Source organism: Temnothorax nylanderi, unplaced genomic scaffold (assembly GCF_030848795.1).
Source record: "Temnothorax nylanderi isolate EJ_2023f unplaced genomic scaffold, tnyl_v1.0 TNYL_tig0021_pilon, whole genome shotgun sequence".
Classification (NCBI taxonomy): domain Eukaryota; kingdom Metazoa; phylum Arthropoda; class Insecta; order Hymenoptera; family Formicidae; genus Temnothorax; species Temnothorax nylanderi.
Genome location: NW_027249083.1, coordinates 1,927,194 through 1,951,435, shown reverse-complemented (window position 1 = coordinate 1,951,435; position 24,242 = coordinate 1,927,194). Strand labels below are relative to the sequence as shown.

The following is a 24,242-nucleotide window of genomic DNA, read 5'->3' as shown; positions in this document are numbered from 1 at the left end:
ATAGTTTGTATCAGACAGAAGACACGTCATCCGCGCAAATTGTCTCTGTAAAACAGATTGCTCCTTTTTTCGTCTGTAGCGGCGGAGATAGGTGCAAGAGACCGAGTGCACTGCGGGCATTGTCATCCGCAGCTAACAATGTGACAGCTTCTAAAAAGAAAAGGCTCGTTCCTGTCTCACGGATACACTCTCCGCAGAAGCTCGTTTTCTTCCGCTGAAGTGAACAGATTATCGACAGTCATTGCACGTTTGAAACAGATACGAGATTCATTAATTTAAAACGCTCGCCCGAAGCTCCAAATCAATCGATATTTTTAATTCAATCGTGTCTTTTTAATAAACTATAAATTAACTATAAGTTTATTAGATTTCTGAACCGAAATAGTTTTGGAAACATTGTGATACTGTTATCTGCTCATAATATCTACTTGTAATATGAGTGTCGAAAATTTTATAGTTTTTTTTTTACGAGTGTTTTGAAGATCTGTTTTCGGAGAAAATTTCATTATTCTACCTGAAACATACGATCCACTTTGAGACGTACACCCTCATGGTCCAAGTTGGGATCAGAAAATTTTCCCATCAGCTCATATACGGCAGTCACAATGTCCGTCATCTCCTCCCTCGTGATACAGCCGTCGCCGTTGATATCATAAAGCGAGAACGTCCAACGAAGTTTTTCATCTATCGAGCCACGAGATAGTACACTCAAGCCCGTAACAAAATCCTGAAACATAAAAACCAACATTGTCCGTAGCAGCAGCATATCGTCATAAGACATTTGGAGATACCTATGTGCTTATATTTTGTAAGGCATGTATCTGTATATGTATAATCCCTAAGCAGTATTATATAATAACAACGTACCCATCTCTCATACATGACATGTACTTCGTTTATTTTTTGTTCTCTTCTCTTACTCTATAATCTATTCGATATTTGTTCAGAATATATAAAGAATTATAATTTCACGCAAGGATGATGAAAGTTGCATTTGATTGCGATAATAATTGGATGAGTAACGCTAATACAGGATGGGGTGGTAAACTTTAATGCTTGTTGGTTGAATAACGGCGCGGTGCCGAACTTAGAATGAAACATACAAATGCGAGCACATACCGCTCGAGATTTGTGGTCGCGTCGGTTATGCAACTTGCAACAGCTGCTACTAAGTTATATGAAATCGAAAGATGCGACTGTTCCATGTATTTATAAGAAATTTTATCAAATTATAATTTTTTCAAATACATGTACTCCATGCTTTTTGCTTTTAGAGCTGAAGTATCCGATGGACATTTAAATAAATATCAATAAAAGAAATTATAGACAGAAGTTTATTAAAGCATGCAGAAGAGTTTTAGAAATCAGATGAATAAATAAGTTTATATATATCTTCATCAATATTCTTTTTTTTTCCCTCTAGTATAATAAAAAAAGTTATTATTATGTAATCAAAAACATAGCTGCAATAACAATATATACTTTTTTTCTAAATTATATGTAGTATAGAATTAGATAAAAGCACAAGCTCTTGATTGCTAAGTGCATTCTTGCATTTACATCAATGTCGCGGCAACGCGTCCATGCAAATTTTGTCATGCAAAAAGAGCGTGGCAATAAGAAAGATTGGACAACCGCGCTATTTCAGAGAAATAGGTCGCTCGCACAAAAGCAATTTAAACACAGAAGGATGTTAAATTTAATCGTGCAGTAATCGGGCAAATAATGGCGACAACGTGTAACGTGTTGCCTCGTAGGGGATAAACTATGCTATCAGTCAGCTAAGTTGCGACGCAGAAATCCCGCTTCGTATTAATATATACGCGTAGAAGCGTGAAACTGCGAGAAGTTCACGAGATATGTATACGTTGTGCGAGATATAGACACACACATCAAACGCGTAAGTAATAAAGCCATGAGTAATAGAACTGGCGGCGCTACGTCCATTTCTTGGTACAATTATTATGGAAATTCATCTGGAATTTGAAATGTAAGGTGGTGACTATAAGATAGAACAGAATTGCGGCCTGGTTCTATTGTGCTACTTGTATTATTAACTCAAGACACATTTGTCACGGAGTGAGAAATACATCAGCGTCAGCGTATTGTCACATTTGTGTACCTTTGGGCGTAGCCTTTGATAGCACGGTAAGACGTAATAACGAGCCTGATGATTGCGCTTTCTTCTATGATAGATCCTACGATTAATTAAAATTCGCATGACGGATTTTAATTATCTGCTAAAAGCAGAACGAGTGAAAAAACAGTAGAACCGGGGAATTAAAATTGAAATTGAATTGAATATCTGCGCTCCTTTGTCTTACCCATAGAGATATAAGAATAGAGTGCGCAAGCGAGCTGAAAAAGTAATATAGGAATAGAAAGAGAAAGCTGTCTTTTCGCGATAGGAATAGAAAGAGAGAAAGCTGCAGTATGGGCCCCTTCTGTAGACAAAGTCTAGTCTTATATTTCTATGGTCTTACCACCATTTAAGTACCTTCCTTTGAATATAAAATTTGAATTAGTCTTGCAATAAAGTTTGTGTGCAATTATGCGGATCCTACTCTCAGGGCTGTTTCGAACGAGCAATTTATGGCGGAAACTACTTTGCTAATTACATTTGACAGGCTTTGATTCTTATAAAATAAAGCACAATGCCGATGGGTTAGTATATATTTGAACAAATCAAAAGATACTAGAGTTGGAAAATTTATGTTTATTTTTTATACTATATAAGTTAATCTTAAACATATATACATATAATAAGCAACGACATAATTATGGCAATAAATAAACTTCAATCACAAAAAGTGAGAAATATCGAGACAATAAAAAGTATATTAATTATTAAAATAATTAATGTTGTCTTTAGATTGTGGCAAGTAAAACGACATGTATTATCCTCGACTTTATCGGTTAACAGTACCTTTGGGATAAAAAAGTGTATTTGCTGAAGCTGTTAGCCTAGCAAATTGTATTAAGCGGTCACAAAGAATAAAATAAGGTCAGGGAGATGAGAAGGCAAAATAAAATTGAACGTTGAGTGATTAACGTTAACAAAGTTTAAAGCTGAGATTGGAATAAAACATAAAAAATCAATATAAAGATTAAAACATCAAAAACACTATTCCTGTAGCTTATTATATAGTAACAATAACAATATGTATCACATAAAAAAATTTTGTCTCTAATAACATGTATCTTTAAAGAATGTATCTCTATTTTTTTTATAAGCTTGAATTGAACTTTGATATATAGGTTGCTGTCTTAGGATGAAGCGAAAGAATGACGTAGCATATAGGAAGAGTAGGAAATCGCCAAATGTTGTATAAATTCTCCTAGAAGGTCTAAACCCTAACATACATCATACTTGACATCGTTTAATCTTACTTATAGTCAAAATTCATGGTTTAACGCCTCGTATTGTTTTACGTGTTTCCATGCACATTGCGATTTCAAACTTTTTACTTCTCAAAGAAATTTTATTGAGAAAAACTTTTTAATAGCTTATACTGCCGCATATTATCATATTCTACAACACTAATTTACTTATATATATATATATATATAAAAGTAAATTAGTATTGTATATATATATATATATATATATATATATATATATATATATATATATATAATTATATATATAAAAATATATATATATATATATATTTTTTTTATATAATTCTTATAATATCATAAGTCAGCTGCCAAATACCACGTATTGATTCGCGTAGAAATGTAAAGAGGATGCGTTTAATATACGGTATGTAAGCATTACAGCAATAGGAAATCAAAGATTGCAATTATACAAGCGTGTTTATATATGGCTGACCCAGTCCTGACCATCTAAACAATGAAACGTCCGAATAAATATCGATAGTTGATCCAGGTCGCTGCGATTATATCGAGAGTCGGGACGTTGCCGTTGCCACAGAACTCTACTCAATTATTCCAGGATTACGGATAATAAACTCAAAGAAACTCAACGCATATTTAAAGACTGCAACGACTGTTCTTTAAACATATGTTTATTTAATTTTTAAAATATATAGATTTGTTTTTTAATTTTTGTTTTAATTTGTTCTTAAAATTTTTAATTGAATGATGCTTAACAGAAAGAATAAAAATTTATTTCCATATTTATATACTTTGTCTCTAATACAACTCATTATCAGCAATATAATGGGAAATGGAGTCAATAAAAAAGTAAATATTGTAGAAACATTCGTTCTACAATATCACTGAAACTCGTTAAAAATTAAAAATAAATTAATTTCCCCAGTTTTGCTAAAAACTAAAACCATTTGTTTTGATAGCATAACTTGGAAATATTTTACTATATCAGATACATACATTTAATGTAATATGTTGTTCATTCATACTGTATACATAAATAAACTGTATACATAAATAAACTAATTCGCAAAATTATTGATAGGCTATCCTTTCGTTTTCATTTATCACAAATACAATTTCCCACCGTGTGATTAATTTGATTCACGCACAATAAATAGCTCTAGTATACCTATTTCACGTGTTTTTCGTTGACATGACAGTTTTCTCGAATAGAGATTTTTCTTACAATTAGATCTATTATTTTATTCACAGTAAAATCAGTGCTTTTAAGTAATAAGTTCTAAGGATAATCAGTGAATTCTGTTCTATTTTATTCTCATCCTTCAATTTTCGTATTAATGAATTTAAATGAAATTGTGTTTGATAGATATTCCAACATTTTACACGAAAATGCTTTTCAACTGCTTGGCATAGATCCACATGTAATCAAAGAACATGCAAATGATTTTAACTGTCACAAGTGTCAGACAACCTTTAATTACCATCGATTAAAGTTTTATTTAAAAATTCTTTTATTTTTTATTAAGTACTTCGCTTTTTCAGTTAATTAATTGAAATAAAAAAAAGCTCGAGAAAGAGAGAGAGAGAGAGACGAATTTACGTAGAATTGCAGATAAGTAATAGGACAAATAAAAATTGTCTAATTTGCGTAAATTCTTCAAATTTCTTCAAAATTTTTTACAGTACGTACAAAAGGAAAAGTCTTCGAGTTCTTTGCTTTAAATTATGTTTATATCGCTGATATCATTTGTTATAATAAACAATGTTATTAATGTATGAGATATATTATGATGAATAAAGCACATCACTTATACGTACCATAATTGGTTGTAATAACAGTACTGCCAATCTTGCAAAATGCATAAAAATTCGCAAAACTGAATCGCAATTAGCTTTTAAAATTCTATGAAGGCCGCTTGATTAAATCGCCGCTATATCCGTGGGGAATGTTGCAACGTTAGAGAGTAAGCAGGATGAGGGAAATCTGCCGCAGAATAAGTCATATTAAAAAAAAAAGAGAGCTTTGTGAGAAATATCGTAGTTAATTAAAAGTTCCGGTGACGCTCGTTCTCCTATCTGCTCCCCTTGAAGCAGATTTACTCACAGTGCATGCATTTTTTTTTACGACACAGATGCTCACAACATAACGCTTCTTTTTTAATACGTTGCATGTTACAGCCAGACAATTTTCGTTGTCGCTGCAGTTTATGATTTCGACTTCACTTCACTTTTGCCATGTTGGTCGCACAAACGATTGAAACATGTATATACTGGCTAAAAAACTAAAAAAGTTTCCAGTTGTACGATCGTTCGTTACAAAAGCAAGAAACCTCATAGCTAACAATTGTTTGCTACTCTAACATGAAATATTTATGCTCGCAGGAAACGGATTTAATTTTTCACTTTGGTTCGTAATTGTTGCTTAATTTATTATTGCGCATTATGCTCCATATAAATTTCATTAATCTTATACTTTTAGAAATATTATATTAACTTGTATAATTCTAAAACAAATATATGTATTCGATTACTGCTTATTTTAAACGATTATCTTATTAAGATTGGCAAATTTTGAGAAATATGTTTACGTTTATATATATTTTACAACAACAGTTTAACCGATAAAAATGCTACGCATTTCTCAACCGCAATGATTAAATCTTATGGTCACCGGACTTTTCATCACTCAAAGGGAGTGATAAGTGGACGGATAGGAAGAATAAGAGGAAGCCGAAGAAACCTCGAAGATGGAGGAGGTCCTGTTGCCCACACGTCGAGAGCGAGTGCACTCCAGTAAAGTATTATCTCGAGAAAAGAGGAATGGTAATCCTTCTTTCGCGCGCTTGCAGATCTTAGAGTACAAACATATAATGCGATTTAAGTGATAGAAGCCTTTGTATGTCAGCAATATTACAAATAAAATTCAGGAAATAAAAGAAGATAATGTATAATATTATAACGTGGAAATAAGGAGAGACATTTCTGGAATTACAAAAATCTCTGGATTACCAATAGGGGTTTCTTGTTTGCTCATTAAAAAGGAAATTGGTAGCAATGCTTTTTTAGTCTTCCCCACAAAACTTATTTCGAGATTCTATAACAGATATATCAATATATGTACATTTATGAGATATAATGTTTAAAATAAATTTTCTTTCTTTCTTCGTTCTTTATAAAAAATAGGTGCATATAGAATCTGTTATTATAAATTTCTTATACAATATATGCTCGAGGAAATAGTGTTCTCTTTTATCATAATCCTGTTAAACGTGAAAATTAGTTATGAGATCAAAGCATATATGATAACAACTCGCGCGTAGTCCTTAAATATTCTCTATATATTCGCGCTAACTTTTCATCGTTACAGTCCTCCACTGTATAACACTGATGAAAACTATACAGAAAGTTTGTCGCATACTGCTCAATAGGGAACACGTCTACCAACAGAGATTCCGGTGGGATAACTTAATTAAGCACGGCTGAATATCAAAGGTTAACGTGAGACCTTTATCACATGTAACGAAAGAAGATGAAAGGTTTACATTTGAATCTAATGATTTTCCACGGAAATGGAAGCACAGTTTCAGTTATATAAAGCACGATTCCATTTTAGTGGCTCGGGACTCGGGAGACAATTGCATTATTCTATGACGACTTTTGCCTCTTTCTCTTATCTCAATATTTTCAAAAACTTTGATGTCTTCAACGAATCTCCATTGTATCCATCTGCAAGTAGTACTTAAAATCGAGTAAGTGGCGAATGATTGAACCGTCACTTGATAAACTTAATTAAATACACGATGTTGGATGCTCGTGTTACGTCTAATTAACTTAGTCTCCAATGCGTATTTACTTAGAATATGATGCGCGTTAAACTTTTAATTATATACGAGAATATAGATAATTATAATAGCAGCAATAGTGAAATTTTACCAATAAAAGATTGTTAAATTAAGAAATTAAATAATGCAATGAGATAAATTTTATTGCAATCTATAAATATATTATGCGAATTTTATGCAAGTTTTTATTTAAAATTGGAATACCAATCAGTGTGTTGCATGCTTTTTTCTATTCAATAATTTAAACCTGATTAAATATTCAACGGTAATAGAATCAGGCGTTAATTACATTATTAATTTCTAGCTGTTTTATTTACATATTTAGTGCGCTGATTACCGCTAGGCGTATATACGAGAAATGTGATTAAGTAATATGTAATTTAATCGCTTTCTATAAATGCAATAAATAATACATTTCCGACTGTAAATTACTGAACAAGACGTTCTTTTATGCATTTTATTTTTTAAATATCAGAAAATCTGTAAATATATTAATAACAAGAAGTTCTTTTTGAAAAAGGATATGGTACATCTCTATTTCCAGATGGGATAAGAAACAGAGATGTTTTGTGTAATAAACATTTTTAGTCACATAAACTTTGAAAGAAATCATAAATAGAACTGTGATTGATATTATTCTGTGGCTTTCATAGCGTACATTTTACGAGATGTATATCATGTCTTGCTTCGAAAACTATAATATTAATCTGCATTATATTGACCTGAAGAGCTAAATATAGAGTGCGAGATTGATAGTGATTTTATGCATGCTAACAACTTTCAAAGTAATATGCAAAACGGTCTCAGAGGAGACAAAAAGAGATGCAAATTATGCAGAAAAAAAGAATCCACTATCACTTTGCGTTGCAAAACTATGAGATATTGATGACAGTTATTATGTGCAATACAATGATATACAATCGACTTATTAAATTTTGTTAGAAAATGATCAAATTTCATACATGCATAAACTTACCTCGAAACTGAGAAGCCCGCTGTGATCCTGGTCCAAAGTATTAAAAACGTAATGGGCGTACTGGCTTGTATTAGCTAAAAGAAACAAATATTTAAGTCATTTCTTTATGTGTTCTTACATATTTTATTATAATTTTATGTCTGTTCTTTTATTTTCAAAATAATCATTATACAGGGTGGCCCATTTTAAAAGAGGCAGGCAAATATCTCGAAAAATATGAAACATACGGAAAAACGTTTCGAACAAAAGTTGTTTGGCTTGAAGGAGGACATAAGATAGTGCCATTGGTTTGACCTTGGATGGTCGTTTAAAGCTCACGTGAACGACACCTTTAATTTCTTAAATGGAAACCCCTATTTTTCAATGCATATTCTTGTAGCTAATCTCGAGAGCTTTTCAAAACACTATAATGAAGTATTTTTTCATTAAGAACTTTTGGAATTATAAGGCTAGAAAGTTCTAGTATTTTGACATAAAATACAAAATATCTTGTAAAACATTAAGTTTTCGGTAATGTTACCTTAATACTTTTATGCACAGAATAATGAGACGAATCAATTGGAATGAAAAAAAGGCATAGTTGCTTTTAAGAAAAAGTATGCAGATGCGTGTTGCAAATTACATATTTTTTCTTAAAGGAACTATGCCTTTTTTTCATACCAATTGATTCGTCTCATTATTCTGTGCATAAAAGTATTAAGGTAACATTACCGAAAACTTAATGTTTTACAAGATATTTTGTATTTTATGTCAAAATACTAGAACTTTCTAGCCTTATAATTCCAAAAGTTCTTAATGAAAAAATACTTAATTATAGTGTTTTGAAAAGCTCTCGAGATTAGCTACAAGAATATGCATTGAAAAATAGGGGTTTCCATTTAAGAAATTAATGGTGTCGTTTACGTGAGCTTTAAACGACCATCCAAGGTCAAACTAATGACATCATCTTATGTCCCCCTTCGAACCAAACAACTTTTGTCTGAAACGTTTTTCCGTATGTTTCATATTTTTTGAGATATTTGCCTGCCTCTTATAAAATGGGCCACCCTGTATATTATGTATAATAATGAAACATTACGATCTATTAATAATTAATTAATTTTATACATGAGTACGAATTGGTATAATATTTAAAGAACTATACTAACATAGAAACTGTACTCATATTATTTAACATATCAAGTGTCAATTTTATACAAAATATTTGCTTGTATATAATTATTGCTACAAATAACTGGGCATTTTTATGATTTTGGCCACACATATAAATTATGGTATACGCAAGATACTCTCAAACTAAAAATTGAAACAATTTAAATACAATTTGGTCTAACAATAAAACAAAGGATTTCTATTTCGCAAAAAGGAACTCGGAGATGTGAACGAGCAATACTTGAGTTCCTCCATTGGTTCAACTTTATTGAACTCAGAATACTTGTCGATATTGATTTCGTTGGGGGAAACACAGAAGTGTTTAATATAAAAGCATTTCTGCCAATAGATATACGTATATACGCAATGGATTGACCGAAAATCTACAGAGACCGTCGAATCCGTAGATGACTCGTAAACTAAATATCCATCGGTGTGTGTTAATAACTTCCAGTCGAAATAACGCGAATACTTCAAATCTAAAATGGAGATTTATACAGGTCACACATACACAGAAATTATCACACCATATATATTCGTGCTGTGCCGATTGCACTCCTTTTGCTATTCCCGATAAGATTTATCATATAATAGTTCTACGAAAGGATTGGATAAGATGTACTATTTTTCAAAGCAACAATGTCTTGCAGGTTTATATAAGTATTATCAATATCGTATATTAAATATTAAAACTTTTATTATAACAAAAATTATTAAGTTAATTAATGCTGTTGGAAGAAAGTATCTTTTATCATGATAGTTTTTCAATCAAAGAAAAAACATAAATTATAATTATTTTTTATTTTCTCTCTCTCTCTCTCTCTCTCTCTCTCTCTCTCTCTCTCTCTCTCTCTCTCTCTCTCTCTCTCTTTTAAGAAATAATTTAATATTCGTAATTTAATAAAAAATTGTTACATAAAAGAATTTGGAGTAATATCTATTAGTAATATTACTATGTAAATAACAGTTATTGAAAATTGTTTTATAATAAAGTGGTACATTTCAGAACAGTGTGCGGCAGAAGTAAATGTCAACTTCTAATGGTCTATTTAAGTATAAGAACCTTGAATCTGGATTCATCAAAACTGTTAACTTGAAAATTTGTAGCAGTTCCCATTACAATTCAGACATACTAAACTACGTCATCGGGAGCTTATCACGAAAGACTAGGACATAAAGTGTATTAACTCGTCCAAGTTCGGTAATGTTTGCGAACTACGTGCTCGCGGAAAACGTACTCACTCATAGAGCAATGCGAAATTCGAAAATCAATTTTCTTCTTTTGGAAGTGCTTACATGATTCATAACTTTAAAGAATATTAGAAATACGATCATATATTTAAAATATACACAAATTATATTTAAAATATTGCAACAAGCGAGTTTAAATTACATAAAAACTCATATTTTTTATTTGATTCTTGTAAAATATATTTATGATTTTCTGAAAAATACTTAAAAAATTGTATTTGTATCTCTTTCAAGCTTATTCTTTAATTTTTTATGATATACGAGAGACAAAGCTATACTAAAAATTGAATTGTTAATATGTTTCATTTGTATAATACAGAAATATCTATTTTTAATTTAAATAACTTTGCATACATTTCCCTATGATTATAGAATCTAGTTAAGATTTTCCATTGCATGTCACATTCTTAAGAAAGATAAGTCATAGTTGTAATCCGCGCACACAACCACTATCAGAACGTCCTTGGAGAATTGCGAAGTTGCAATCTCCGGGTGAAGGGTCACGTATTTCACACTTTGAGTCATATATATGTATGTACAAATCCTGCATGGGCAACATATAAAGCTATCTTCAATCGTATATATGTATACGGTTGAGCACAATAAATAAAGCATTATCCTTGAGACAATACGTTTTAATATAATATAGGGGAGACCGGGGCTAAACAGTCTGGTTTTTTTCGGTGCCAATTTTTAACAACAAAATAAATAATTTTAGTTAAATGTGGTATACCACTGTAAAGAGTGAACCTTTAGCTACAAAATTTATTAAGGAAATTTTTATCTACGTTGCTTTGTTTAACCGGTATAGAGCAAAAACGACAACGGTGGAAAAATTGAAATCTCAAAAATGCCGGGGCTAATCGGTCCCCCCCCCGGGGCTAATCGGTCACACTGCATTTTCAATACATATACGTACATCTAATCCTGAAAAATGATAGGATACATTTTAATAATTGTTTTTTAAGAGAAAAATATAAAGATTTATTTAAAATTTTTATGCGAAACATTATTAAAAAATAATTGTTTTACCTATTCCATAAAACAATTTAGGCACGTGAATACAGAGGTTAACCAAATCGTAAACTCCCCAACGGCATGTCACATTGTCAACGCGGGCAACCACGGGAAACACGCGTGACGGCGTTCCGGTGCCATAGGATCAGCGCGGACCCTCGAGCAACCTAACCAAGCCGCGTTTCTCGCAGGGGAGCGATAAATAGCGACAGGGGGGTTAGAAAAGCTCGCGGTGGAGCGCGACCATTTTACCGACTCGACGGCGTCCTCGCGCCGATTCCTCGACGCGCCGACGACGACGACGACGACGGCCACGACCACCACGACGACGACGGCCACAACCACCACGACGACAACGGCCACGACCACCACGACGACGACGACGACGACGACGACGACGATGACCACCATCGACACCACCACCACTACAACGGTGGCGACAATGACGCCGAGACGATGCGGCGAACGCTGGACGATGCGGTCGCACGCGCGACTGTCACTGACTTAACGACCAACAACGACAATTTACCGCGGCCGGGAGTCGGGACGATCTACCGCGCGCGCGGCATGTCAACTCTCGCGCGGAAATCGCGGGATCTCAGAGCCGTGCCGTGCCTCGCCGTACCTCGCCGACGTGCCGTGAGCGCGAGCGATCTCGAAAACAACGGTCCGCCATCTTTTCGGTCAGCCAAAACACCCGTTTTGCGACGATACGTGCGTACCATTTCCCTCTTACACAAACTGACGCACGTGCAAGGGAAGACAGAATCACGCTCGAGGGAAACCTAACCTGAAATCGCCGTGAGCTGAAGTCGTGCGCCCGGCGCGCCACAGTGACGAGATTAGCCCAATTAGCCCCGGGTGCTTGTAGACTGATTAGCCCCAAACACAAGTTTCAGGTTTGATCGCCCATGAAATATTAGACATCAACGATAATGAAAAAACTACACTGGATTCGTGTTCAGCATGCATTACTCTTTATAATCACGTAGCTCGAGATTTGGAGAGCAAATATTATTGCAGATATTACAAAATTTCCACGCGCAGAAAATTTCACTTTCACCTTCCGAAAACACGTTTGCCCTCGTAAAAATCATAACACGGCAGGTAACCTGCCGAAACTCCGTTGGTCACATGGGTACCATAAGCAGCGTTTACAATGTTAATGGCGAGTTGGCACAATATACAGGTTCCGAGATATTTGATTAGACGTATTTACCCCGTAGACTTTTTAGCCCCGGTCTCCCCTATTTTAAATTATCTGAATATATATTATCAAGAGAATAATTATAATTTTCATACAAGAAGAAAATACAAGATATCAAATATGACAGGACTATATTACTTTTAACATTTTTACGCGATTATATCTTGTCGCATTGATGTAGTATTGTCTTTAGTCGCTCATACATAAATATTAATATTATGCAAATTATGTTTTACTACGATATCGTTCTATAATTCCTACATAGTTATACGATCCATATCTATATTTTAAAAAGAGATAGAGTAGATTCTCATATATAATATTGAACCCATTTCTCCACATATCTCAGATATTTCTTCAGACGTAAACGTCTTGATCTACATTTTAGGACGTATATATAGCTACGCAAATTTGAAGATGTAAGTAAGAGATGTATTACTTTGAAAATACATCGAGCAAGCGCAGGAAGCAAGCGAATTGCTCTGCTTCTGTTTGAACTAACGAATACGAATCGTGAATCGTTATCTCGGTGGAGTGAGATTTATCGCGATGCCATAATTCACCCATTCGACTTTTGACTGTCGAGGCAGATCTCCGTAATGTTCCTTTATTGCGTCGGCCCCGTGTTCGATATCAGAGGTATAAATTTCGCGTGCTGAACTGCACGCGCGAATTTCGACTACCCTCTTGGGTTTTGCCGGAAGGGTTTTAGATAAGTATAAACATGTCTACCCTCGATAAAAGAAGACGTGGTTGCTAAGAAGGGTCCTATCGATTATTTATTACGGTGACTTTTATAACTATATCTTTAAATGACAGATTCCTTTAAAGAATTTCAATTATAAAAAGCGGATTATGAATACGCGCGAAATAAATAAGCTACTTTTGTAAAATTTTAATAATTTTTAAGACGTGACAAGTGGAATATTCATATTTATATTTTTCGTATACGTAATGAAATCCACAGTTTAAAATTATTTTGATTGTTCTTCTTTAAAATGAAAACACGGCTTACAAAAGTCTCGATAGGCGAACTAAAACAGCATTACGAATGAGAGTCTAATTGAAATCTTTAATTTAATGACATGCCGCTGTTCTGTATTGTCCTTGCTTGCCCAACTGTTCTATTTGTATTTAATTAACAAAGGGCAATAAATAAACCGGCAAAATGTTCTTGCTGCAATTTAAAAGAAGTGGAAACTTCGATTGCATATTTTATTCTTTTCTTTAATAAAAAATTGTGTAAGCATAGAGCATTTGTAATTAACAAATTTTCAAACAAATTTTTGTAATATTTCGTGTTTTTCCAGAAAAGTTTTGGACAATTTTCTATTTATCTTTCCTGTCGGCACACGGTGCAACGTTTCTCGGGAAACATAAATTGCTGTAGATTGTAAAATAGTAGGCGTTGAAGATAGACGGGTGCCTGAACCGTCGTCTATTCGGAGATCTTTTTTCAAGGATTTGGCCTTGATCGCTCGTAAATTTGCGATCGACCCTCCTTTTATGTCAGGCGGCAAACAAATCATGATATCAATCGACACTGTGCCTGCGGGTATGAAACCCACAGCTTTTTGTCGAAGGTAGGAAGCTTTAAACATCTTACGCTACCGTGAGCTTTCATAACTGCTTTGAAAAAACTTTATTGTTTTTTTTTATATTGCATTTATATTATGTATTATATTTATTTAAATTATTTTAATTTTTATCGGTAAATAGAAGTTAAAGAATATCAGGCTAATAAATTAAGTTGCCATGTAACAGCGAATCGTACGAATTAATTGAACAAACAATTTCGCAAATCGTGAGAGAGTAACAAATATTTAGTGGTCGTAATACTTGATGTCCCCATACATCATGCTGAAGTTAATTGATTTTAGTTAAAACGCGGTGCGACGGATGTAATTTCCGAAAATGCGAATTTCATCGCGTTAATGCGCGGTACGCGCGTAGTCATGGATAACCATATCTCTCACGCGGATAGATAAAAGCGAACATTTGAAACGCAGTGCCACTTTGATCTGGGGAGTTCGTTACCATGGTTACTGCAACCGCGTTCAGAGCGAAGAGCCGCAGTTATCCTGGTTGTTGGATTGTTCTCTTTCCCTCTTCATGTTGATGCTTTTCGACGCATCCCCGATGCTGCAGTCGCAACGAGGAAATTTAAATGCGAATAAATGCGCGGCGAATAAATAAACCGGACGTTATATCCATCGTCGTTCTTTTGGCAAAATAAACAAATCTCTTTTGGTTCCCGGGAAATTCTTCCGCATCGTTAGAGAAAAATCTTCGTGTATTTGTTAAAAACACATGTATTTGGAAAGAATAAAAGAAAACGGTTAAGAACGTTAATTACATTTTCTATTGCGTGATACATCGAACCATTTATCAGATACCTAACGGCAAAAATGTAGACTACGTAGGAAATATAATAATGTTATCTTTGTAATTAAAAATATGGATATTCTTTTTCTCTCACTCTTTGCTTTTATATTAAGATTTATATTAAGAATTATAACAAACGTGTGAGTAATAAATGTTATGTGTATTTGTGAGACAATTTTGGTGTTCTCGAGAAATACGACTTTCTGTAGTAATTGAAAATATGCGTCCATAGTGTGTTCTATTTGTGTAGCATCTATTTCGTAATACAGTATGTTTGCATTTTTTGTAGCAGAAAAATCCTATTTGGCTGGCGAGAGATACTTGCATTACTTGCATACCACGTAAAAACACGATATTGTTACTTTCTTTTCTATTAAAGTTTTTTTAAGTAGTAAAATGTATGTAATAGCTAACTTATTAATCTTTTTCATTAATTAAAAAATAGAAGAATAGAAAATTATATTAATAATTTTATAATTTTATATTATTTTTTTTATTAAAAACGATTTATCATTTTTTGCATTATTTAATAATTGTTACAGAAGAAAAATTATATTTAATAATTATATTTAAAATCTGAATTCTTACCTCCTTGGGGAAAGAACTTTGAATAGATACACTTGAAAGTATCCTCCCTGACGACTCCCGTAGGACATTCAGCCTTGAAGCCGCGATATATTCTTTTCAATTCGGCCTCTGTGAATCTGGTTGCTCGACAAAGGCTCGCTAAGGAGTCTGGCCTGTATCTCGGTATTTGCTCTTCCTCGTATTCCGAGTCTACGAAATAAAAGCAGAACCCGTGTTAATCACAGAAAAGAAATCGGCAAATTCCGTTCATGTATCACGAATCCGTCGGACCGATAGAAAGCTCTAACAAGATTAAAGAACTTTGTTGAAAGCTCAAGACGAAATGCTACGTTTTACCGAGATCCTAGCAACAGATACGAATAGTGCAACTATTGATGCAATATTTACAAAATAAACGAAGAGTATGCTATTAAATACGAAGAAATTATACCTCTTTAAAACACATTATGTAAATATATCTTCCGAATGACAATATTTTTCTCATATCTTTTAAATAATTAAAAAATTAATCTTCTCAGTTCTTAGCTAATATCACATTAAAGGAAAACATTTAATGATATTCATAGTTTTATAATACACAGAATAAGAGCTGTAGATATTATATTTTGTAATTTATTACTCTCAAATACGAGAACTGAGTATGTAAAATTTTATGCGAAATAACTTTTTGAACTGACATGCTATCTTTTTCAGATGTTATTGCCTAGAATTCGATAAAACTTGACATCATTTTCCGGCTACTATTTCGGTTACTTTTTTTTTCAATGTGCGATACATCAATCGATGTGGGTATATAAAGCTAGGATTCGACGACACATTGCAATCGCGAATAGAAGCCTGAGATTGAACTGCAAGATTCAAACTCTCGTGTGATATTGCAATAGTCTGCAGTGTTACATCACACGGAAATTTTAATTCCCGTGATTGATTCTTAGGTTCTAGTACTTAATTGTCGTATTATCTGTTTCTAGTTTAAGGAAAATATATTGAAACTAGCATGATACCCGTGCTTCGCTACGGTAACACACATTTTACCCCTTTTTACCCCGTTAGGGGTCGAATTTCTAAAAATCGCTTCTTAGTGAGTGCTTACGCCATGGAAGGAATATACCCTTCAAATTTCATATTTCTAGGTTCAAAGGTTTGGGCTGGGCGTTGATGAGTTAATCGTAACAAAGAATTATATATATATAGATATATTTAATGTGCAATATATTTTAAAATTATAAATTATGTTTTTTAGAAAAATGCATAATTTCAAAAGTGCATCAAGTTTTAATATATTGTGCATATGGTAAGTGCTATTAGATTTTGGCGTGTCTATTAAAGTTTAACAGCATTTACTTTAACTCTATGATCGAGTTTGAGAAAATATCGGAAATAATTGCTTTACTTATCTAAAGGCAATTTCGTAAATTTCATGATATTTTGTATTGGAATTTTGGCTACGATATAGCGGCAATTGAGCGGATTTTTGTACGTTCGAATTGATGTCTACGAGAATAACGAAACGTGTAGTAGCTCGCGAAACCTGGGAAATACATTCATAAAGTTTCACGGTATGTGTGAGTGGCGGTGCTGTATTACTGCGCCTTATTTCCCATGGGATAGTTCTTTTTATCCGAGGGAAAGGCCGTCGAACTTTTAAGAAATCTGAATGCAGGATGACCTTCGGTGCAGTAAAGCACAGCGTTTATGAGACCGGCACTGGAGCGAGACGCGAGCAACCACGATGTGCTCGACGAGATTTTGTAAAAATTGCTCTTCCTTGTAGTTTGAAAGCCATCCGTTCTGTATCTCATGTGGCTCATACAATATTTATAAGATTTCATTCAACGTCGCGACGTTGTGAGATCAAAGATGAGGTGAATTTTCGAATCGCTTGCCAACCCGACAATCGAAGCAAGCATATGACGGATTTGCAAATTGTATTTCGCAGATATTGCTGTCACTGAAAAACCGCGTTAATAATAGAACAACGTAAAGTTTGGTTGAGCATTTATTTTTATTTTACTGTAAAGGAAGTCTAAATAAAAAATAAAGATAGAATTTATCTACCCAGGTATGTAAAAGGAAAAAATATGCATGAATTCCTTGATAAACAAGGGCAGCGAATATATACGCAGGGGAATAAAATAACATATATACATATATGAATTATATATATATAGATTTCTCCTAAAATGATTTAAATTTTAGGGTCACATTTACAAGTTAAAATTTTGTATAACAATAACGTTGCACGTAAAATATATAAGTAAACTGTTTATTTTAAATAAAATTTTCTAAAAAAAATCTTAACAAGTAGTTAAAAGAAAAAAGAGATAAAAATATTTTACTGTTTGAATAATTTTTTATAAACAATTTATAATTGTTAAAATGTGCATTTGGATAGAATTCAGAAATTGCACAGATAAAATATAATAGTTTTTGTAATATCATTGAAGAAACGTTGTTCGACTTATGCGATAAAAATATTTTACGTTATATTTTTAGACGGAAAACGAATTTTCGTTATTTCAACCGTTATAAGTGATCTGAATGAAGTGATTTCGCAATAAATCCCTTCCACATGGTGAAACATTGCCGCGCGCACAAGTGTACAGTGGAAATCGAAACGTATCGTGCATACGATACCCTACTGCTCTCATACAGCACGGAAGATGAGAGTGGGAAGAGAGATATTTTTGCGTACTTCCACATATACATGGAAGCTTACGTTATGTTTTCCACAGGAAAGGTTACGGAAGTTGGAAAGTGGGAATGTAATCCAGTGTTGGAATTTAAATCGAATCGTCTTGTTTCGACAGCAGCGGATTTTTCAGATTCGATCTATACAGACAGACAAATGTAACGCACGAAATAAAGGGCAAAAACGAGACACGTCGAAAATTGGTGCGAAACTCTCTTGCGAGGAGAACGATAACAAATGTTTGGGAAGTGAACATGTGGTGTGTATTTGTATTACAACTTCGGTAATTTCGTTGGGAGTTTATGACAGCGTGAAATCAACTATATAAGAAGAATACGCTTGCGTCATTGTAGAGAATTCAGCAAATTTTCATTGAATCATTGTTAATGTTTCTAACAACAAGTATTTTATCAATCGGAAAAATTTATAGTTATATATTCTAAATCATGTAGTTATGTCGCTGCAACTTGTCACGCTTCATAATTATTAACCAAAGACTACAATAACAATAACAACAAGCAGTATTTAATCTATTATAACGATATCCCCTCGCTTTATAAATTATATAAAGCGAGAGGACCTTTTCCTTTACCGTATCTAACAATGTAGCTATTACAGAATTTTAGATATTACTTCTACGCTATTTTCTCTAAAAACAACATGTTGACCGTCGCAGAAAGAAAGAAACTTCAAATTTAATCTGGAAGAGGTTGTTTCCGCACTCCTTCCGTTTTTCCTGTCATATACTCTTTAAGCAAAGGGTCGGTTTGACCGAGCGTAAATAGGGTCAACGGCGAGGCAACATCCGTTCGACCCTACGTCTCATTCCGGACGATGGTCTAGGGATGAAGACCGAATTGTGGACTTCGATGATTCCTCCACTTTCGAGATATTGGATCTGTGCGGGGGATGAAAGGCATTCCTCGCGGAATGCATCCGTTGCCGTCGGATAGGCAGGATGCACATCGGTCGCTGTTTCTTGATGAAAGGCTGGACTATTGGGGTTTCCGTCAATGCGTTCATCGACTGTGATCCCGCAGGAATGTATTATACGCTGGCAAATTGAATGAGAATATTCGGCTGTTTATAAATGGTTCCAGAGAGACCGAGGTAGGCTTTTGTGTATGCGTTTCCTTCATAAATCATGTAATTTTGAGTGATTTAAAAATCACGCGATAGAAATAAAATCTAAATAAGCTAGCAGATTATGTGACTTTTTGTTTAATTATATCCATATCTAAAAAAGGCATGTTATCTTAAAATTGGTAAGAAAACAGCTTGATGAATTTAAAGAAATATTTTTAATCCTCCTGTTTTATTCCTGCATATTGAAATCTGTAAAAAAAATGAATAATTGTAGATTATTCCGATATTCGGGATTTTTAGCTTGAGCGAGATAGAGTTTGCATAATCGGATTAATTTATGCGACATCTCGCATAGTCTTGTCTTTTTTAAACAGGTCGTATTGAGAAGGAAATGTGATTACGTTAAACAGAAATTCTATTGAATTTTTATGCACATTTTTGTTATTAATGTATGTTTATAATAAATAATCATTTTGATAAATAAAGAATTTATATTATTCTAAATGTCATTCATGTCTTTTTGAAAAATGGAAAAAATATAAATATTAAAAACTGCAGAAAATTTTTGTCTTAATAAATATGAGTAATTAAATAAAATTATAATATATATCATGTTTTGTAAACAGAAATGTTTGCGAAAATAATTAATTCAAAACAATGTAGCTTTTTATTATAACATCCTTTAACAATTTTAAAAGAAATGATAATTGTAAAACCCTTTGTTTTATCTTGATAAAACAATAAGTAATATATGTATAAAATAGATATAAAAAATTGTATTTTGACTAACTTTTTTGCTAATTTTATTGATTTTTATTTAAGACGTGCATGTTTTATATATTAAAATAATTTATTTCTGTTGATATACACATTTCGAATTGTGTCAAATGATTTTAATAAGATTTTCAATGAATGGCTTTCTTCATGATTAATTAACTTTGTTTATATGCTAAAATCTTTTCCCAGCAATGAATCAAGAGTGCTCAGTTAACAACGTACGTGACTATGATTCATTTTATCTCGTGCAACGTTCTATCATTCCGCTGCAATATAAATATTTTATTCCATCTCATTTAAATGCAACCGCGGTCAAACCTCAATTAATACGTTGAGTGCAATCTAAATCGTATGCTTAATACTTGATTATGGTTATATCTAAAATATAAATATAACCATTGTGTGGCATCATCGCGCTCATAAATATAAATTAAAATAAAAAATAAATATAAAAGAATATTCGCCTTTACTTATCTTTCTAAGATTAGTATAAGATTAACATTACATAAAATAGAGAAAATATGATGACTTTGGATATTGTTCTTTATAATTTTAACAATGCATCTTGATAATGTGAAACACAGAGTTTTGTAAATAGATTGTATGTATAATATACCAGTAATTTACTTATTTAACCGTTGTTGTAATGACAGATGTATGGACGTGTACGAATATAATAATTATTAATACTGTTTACGCGCAGAACATTAAGGTGTATCATAAGCTGCAATCGAATATGGTTCATTTGGCTTGGTGCTTGCATTTATTGCGAGAATATGTAATCTTTATATACATTTTTTGCATAAACCGACGCAAGAACTGCTTTTGTGTCCAACTATAATTAATCTAAATTAATCAAAATTAAAATATTTACAAAAATATATATATATAGAGGAAAATATATGTGCCCTATTATGAGACAGGATCCTAATATGAGATATGTTAAGCTAAAAGGCCCTATATAGCCCCCATCTGTTGAACCCATCACGAAAAAACCCCGACATCTCATATTAGGATCCTATCTCATAATAGGGCGCTTTCCTCTATATATACATACAGAGAATCTTATATTATATTTTAATTTATAATGTTCTTCAAAACATATAAAATTTTTTTTAATTTTTGTTTTTCTTTTAAAATGTATTTTAAAAATAAATGCGAGAAAATAAATTAATTAAACGCATATTACATACTACAAATTACATCAATGTCATATGAACTGATTTGCTTGACGACAGAAAATAATTAAAAATTATTATCTGCTTAATCAACCAGCTGGAATTCATGAACACATGTAATGCATATACTGAGCATGTTTTTGCAATATTGATCCGACAAATACGTCATTCCAATAAAATTATGGTTGAGAGCATCCAGCAGATAACAAATGCAAGGCAAGCGTTTGCGAACAGTATTTCACCGTCCTTCGCACTGATACGTCGCACGGATGACGATGTTGGTTCCAGATATTTCCCTCATAAATTTGTTTGTGAAAATGTAATTTGCGGATGAAACCGCACCCGGACTGTATGAATTTTCATGAAGTTTGCGACCCCGAATCCCCAGGATACGTTGCGTGGATATCCCGTCGGTCTCCAGAGTATTGCGTGATGAAAGTACGCCTTTGGCGACCACGTGATAGGTACGTGAAACAATAGCATAAGTTGGCTGTGAAACCACTCGCCATGCATGATAATATAAAATAAATATAAATATTCCATGATTTTGAGGTATTTTAATCAGATTAACAATATTTTTCATCTCGTATTTGAATGATATTTCGCCCTCAAGCTGCTAGACATTTTTTATATGTTCAAATGGATACTAAGATGTCATATAAAAGAGCTTTTTTCATCTTCTCATATACATCCTAATGTCTAAATTGTATGCAGTAATTTCGACATACAGCAGTTAACTATCTATATATATTACAAATTTTCACTATTTCATGCGTCTAATAAACGTTTATGCGCAACATTTTTAAATAAAGTTTTGATAAATTGTCATATTTTATTTTTAAAATTACTGTTTATTATGCATATGTTAAAAATAGATTACAATTTACTTAGAAAAATTTATTCTTTTATATATAAAATTTACATTCACATATATAAATAATGTTTTAAGATAAATAATATTATTAAGTAATATGAAATATTTTAAAATATGTGTGTATCAATGACATAGAAATCGTTTTCTATTTCATTGGTAAAAGGCTGATAAACTTTTATTAATACAGGGATGTGTCGATTGCTGTAGTTTATTGGTGCATCCGAATAAGGTCAATCGAAAAAAGGCTACAGTTTAATGAGAAGGCAAGCAAACTATGTAGATGCAAGTGTCGTGCAACATAGATGACCAGTAAGACACGTGAGTAGCGTGCAGTGTTGGTTAAAGCGTCAGCAAAACCCTGGAGGCCACATTTCACGAACAAGTACGCGAGTCACTCTTTCACTGGTTGTCCAATAGAAAACAGCATATAGATACGCAGACATCGGTTCATCGAATACATTCAGGTTTATAAAACGTAAAATGTTATTCCCGTATGGTTTCTCGATCCTTGAATATACGAGAAAAAAGAAAAGTCGCTTCTTTCAATATAGCATTTTCACGTATGCACATATAAGAGTTGTTACACATTTATCGCTGCCGGCTACCGTTTATATTGATAAATTTATATGTATTATTTTGTAATATTACTACCCACGTAAATATAACATCGAATTAAAGCATAATTGAGCGGATTAAACTTATCAGACATCTTTTTAATTTGTGTCATTACTAATCACATTAAAGATTATATTATTTTAATTTTATCCAAGAAAAAAGAAGTAATACGAGACATTAAGTACAATTCAATTTTTCATTTATTTATACATTTTTTAGAGCAAAAAGTTTCTAGTTAGTAAAAATTTAGTTAATAAAAACATTCAAAAATTTGTTTCCTATAAGATATAACATTGACTTCTACATTGATAAATCTGGAACAAAGATACCTAGGGCGAATTTGACGCCGGTCCAGGCTCTCCTCACGTAGTTGATTAACCTCCTGTAGAGAGGCCTTGGTGGCCTTGGTGGTCTTTTGGTAGAAGTCCCCTCCTCCTCGCATGAACTATCGTTATCCAGCGTTCCCGGCGGCGGGCCTACGCCCGATAGGGTGCCAGCTTGATTCCTCTTGCCGAGAATGTTCACGACCTCCCGCAGCCCAGGCGCAACGCCCTGCAGTCCTGGTGCGTAATTCGCGGGGGCGACGCCGGAACCAAAGAGGTTCGCGCCGCCCCCGCGACCTCTGCCACGTCCACGACTTCCGCGCCAGACAGTGCTACTGCCTTCGAGAGTTTACAATATGATCAGATTTCGATGCTTTGACTTAGCAGTCCATAGGTACTTTTTTTGTATAAGCGAGAAATCGAAGAACATTAAGATGACTGAATATTTCGTTTTTAAAGACAATATTGCCCGCTGTCCATCCAACTTTCAAAATCACTCGCGTTTTAAACAAATTCGAATTTTATGGCTTATTTATGGTTTGAAATATCCTTTTGCAATTTAAAGATATCTGATCATTCTAAATAAAGGGAACTTGAATTATTTAAAGAATGATAAACTCAAGATTTAAAACTGTTTAGTTCCTGAGTAATGATCTTCGAGTTCGAAGAATTCATATCAAATGACGAAGGGTAGAGATATAGTATTACAACGTAATATAGACGTTCTCAAAGGTGCCGTTTGCTTTAAATATGTAATGCGAATATATGTCATGTTTCACGCGTAGATAATTAACTAGGACATTGGAGACATTCTGAATTCTTAAGGATAAATCCAATAAAAAAACATTGTTTATAATAACAACGCTATGTTTAAACACACATGAATAAATATTACGATTAATAATGTAGCAAACCTTTA

General features: G+C 33.2%; 2 protein-coding genes across 11 annotated transcripts in view; one reads left to right on the top strand and one right to left on the bottom strand.

The window, feature by feature from the left end:
- The window catches only part of LOC139769304 (A-type potassium channel modulatory protein KCNIP1), a 340,210-nt gene that overhangs the window by 11,432 nt on the left and 304,536 nt on the right, over positions 1 to 24,242 (bottom strand). For 2 of the 3 annotated variants that reach the window (XM_071700248.1, XM_071700247.1), the window contains 3 exons: positions 15,779 to 15,967; positions 8,179 to 8,252; positions 515 to 727 (listed from right to left, as the gene is read on the bottom strand). In XM_071700248.1, the coding sequence (XP_071556349.1) occupies positions 515 to 727; positions 8,179 to 8,252; positions 15,779 to 15,967 (476 nt within the window). Of the gene's footprint in view, positions 1 to 514; positions 728 to 8,178; positions 8,253 to 15,778; positions 15,968 to 23,329; positions 23,663 to 24,242 lie in introns of all 3 variants that reach the window. The other variant, XM_071700246.1, reaches the window with a different exon arrangement.
- The window catches only part of LOC139769302 (uncharacterized), a 132,998-nt gene that overhangs the window by 58,212 nt on the left and 50,544 nt on the right, over positions 1 to 24,242 (top strand). For 2 of the 8 annotated variants that reach the window (XR_011717523.1, XR_011717524.1), the window contains exons 1-2: positions 21,720 to 21,975; positions 22,573 to 22,849. The exons of 1 other annotated variant lie outside the window; for it this stretch is intronic. The gene's annotated coding sequence lies outside the window, so the exon portion shown is untranslated. Of the gene's footprint in view, positions 1 to 21,717; positions 21,976 to 22,572; positions 22,861 to 24,242 lie in introns of those variants that run through there. 5 more of the 8 variants (XR_011717526.1, XR_011717525.1, XR_011717528.1 and 2 more) reach the window with 5 other exon arrangements.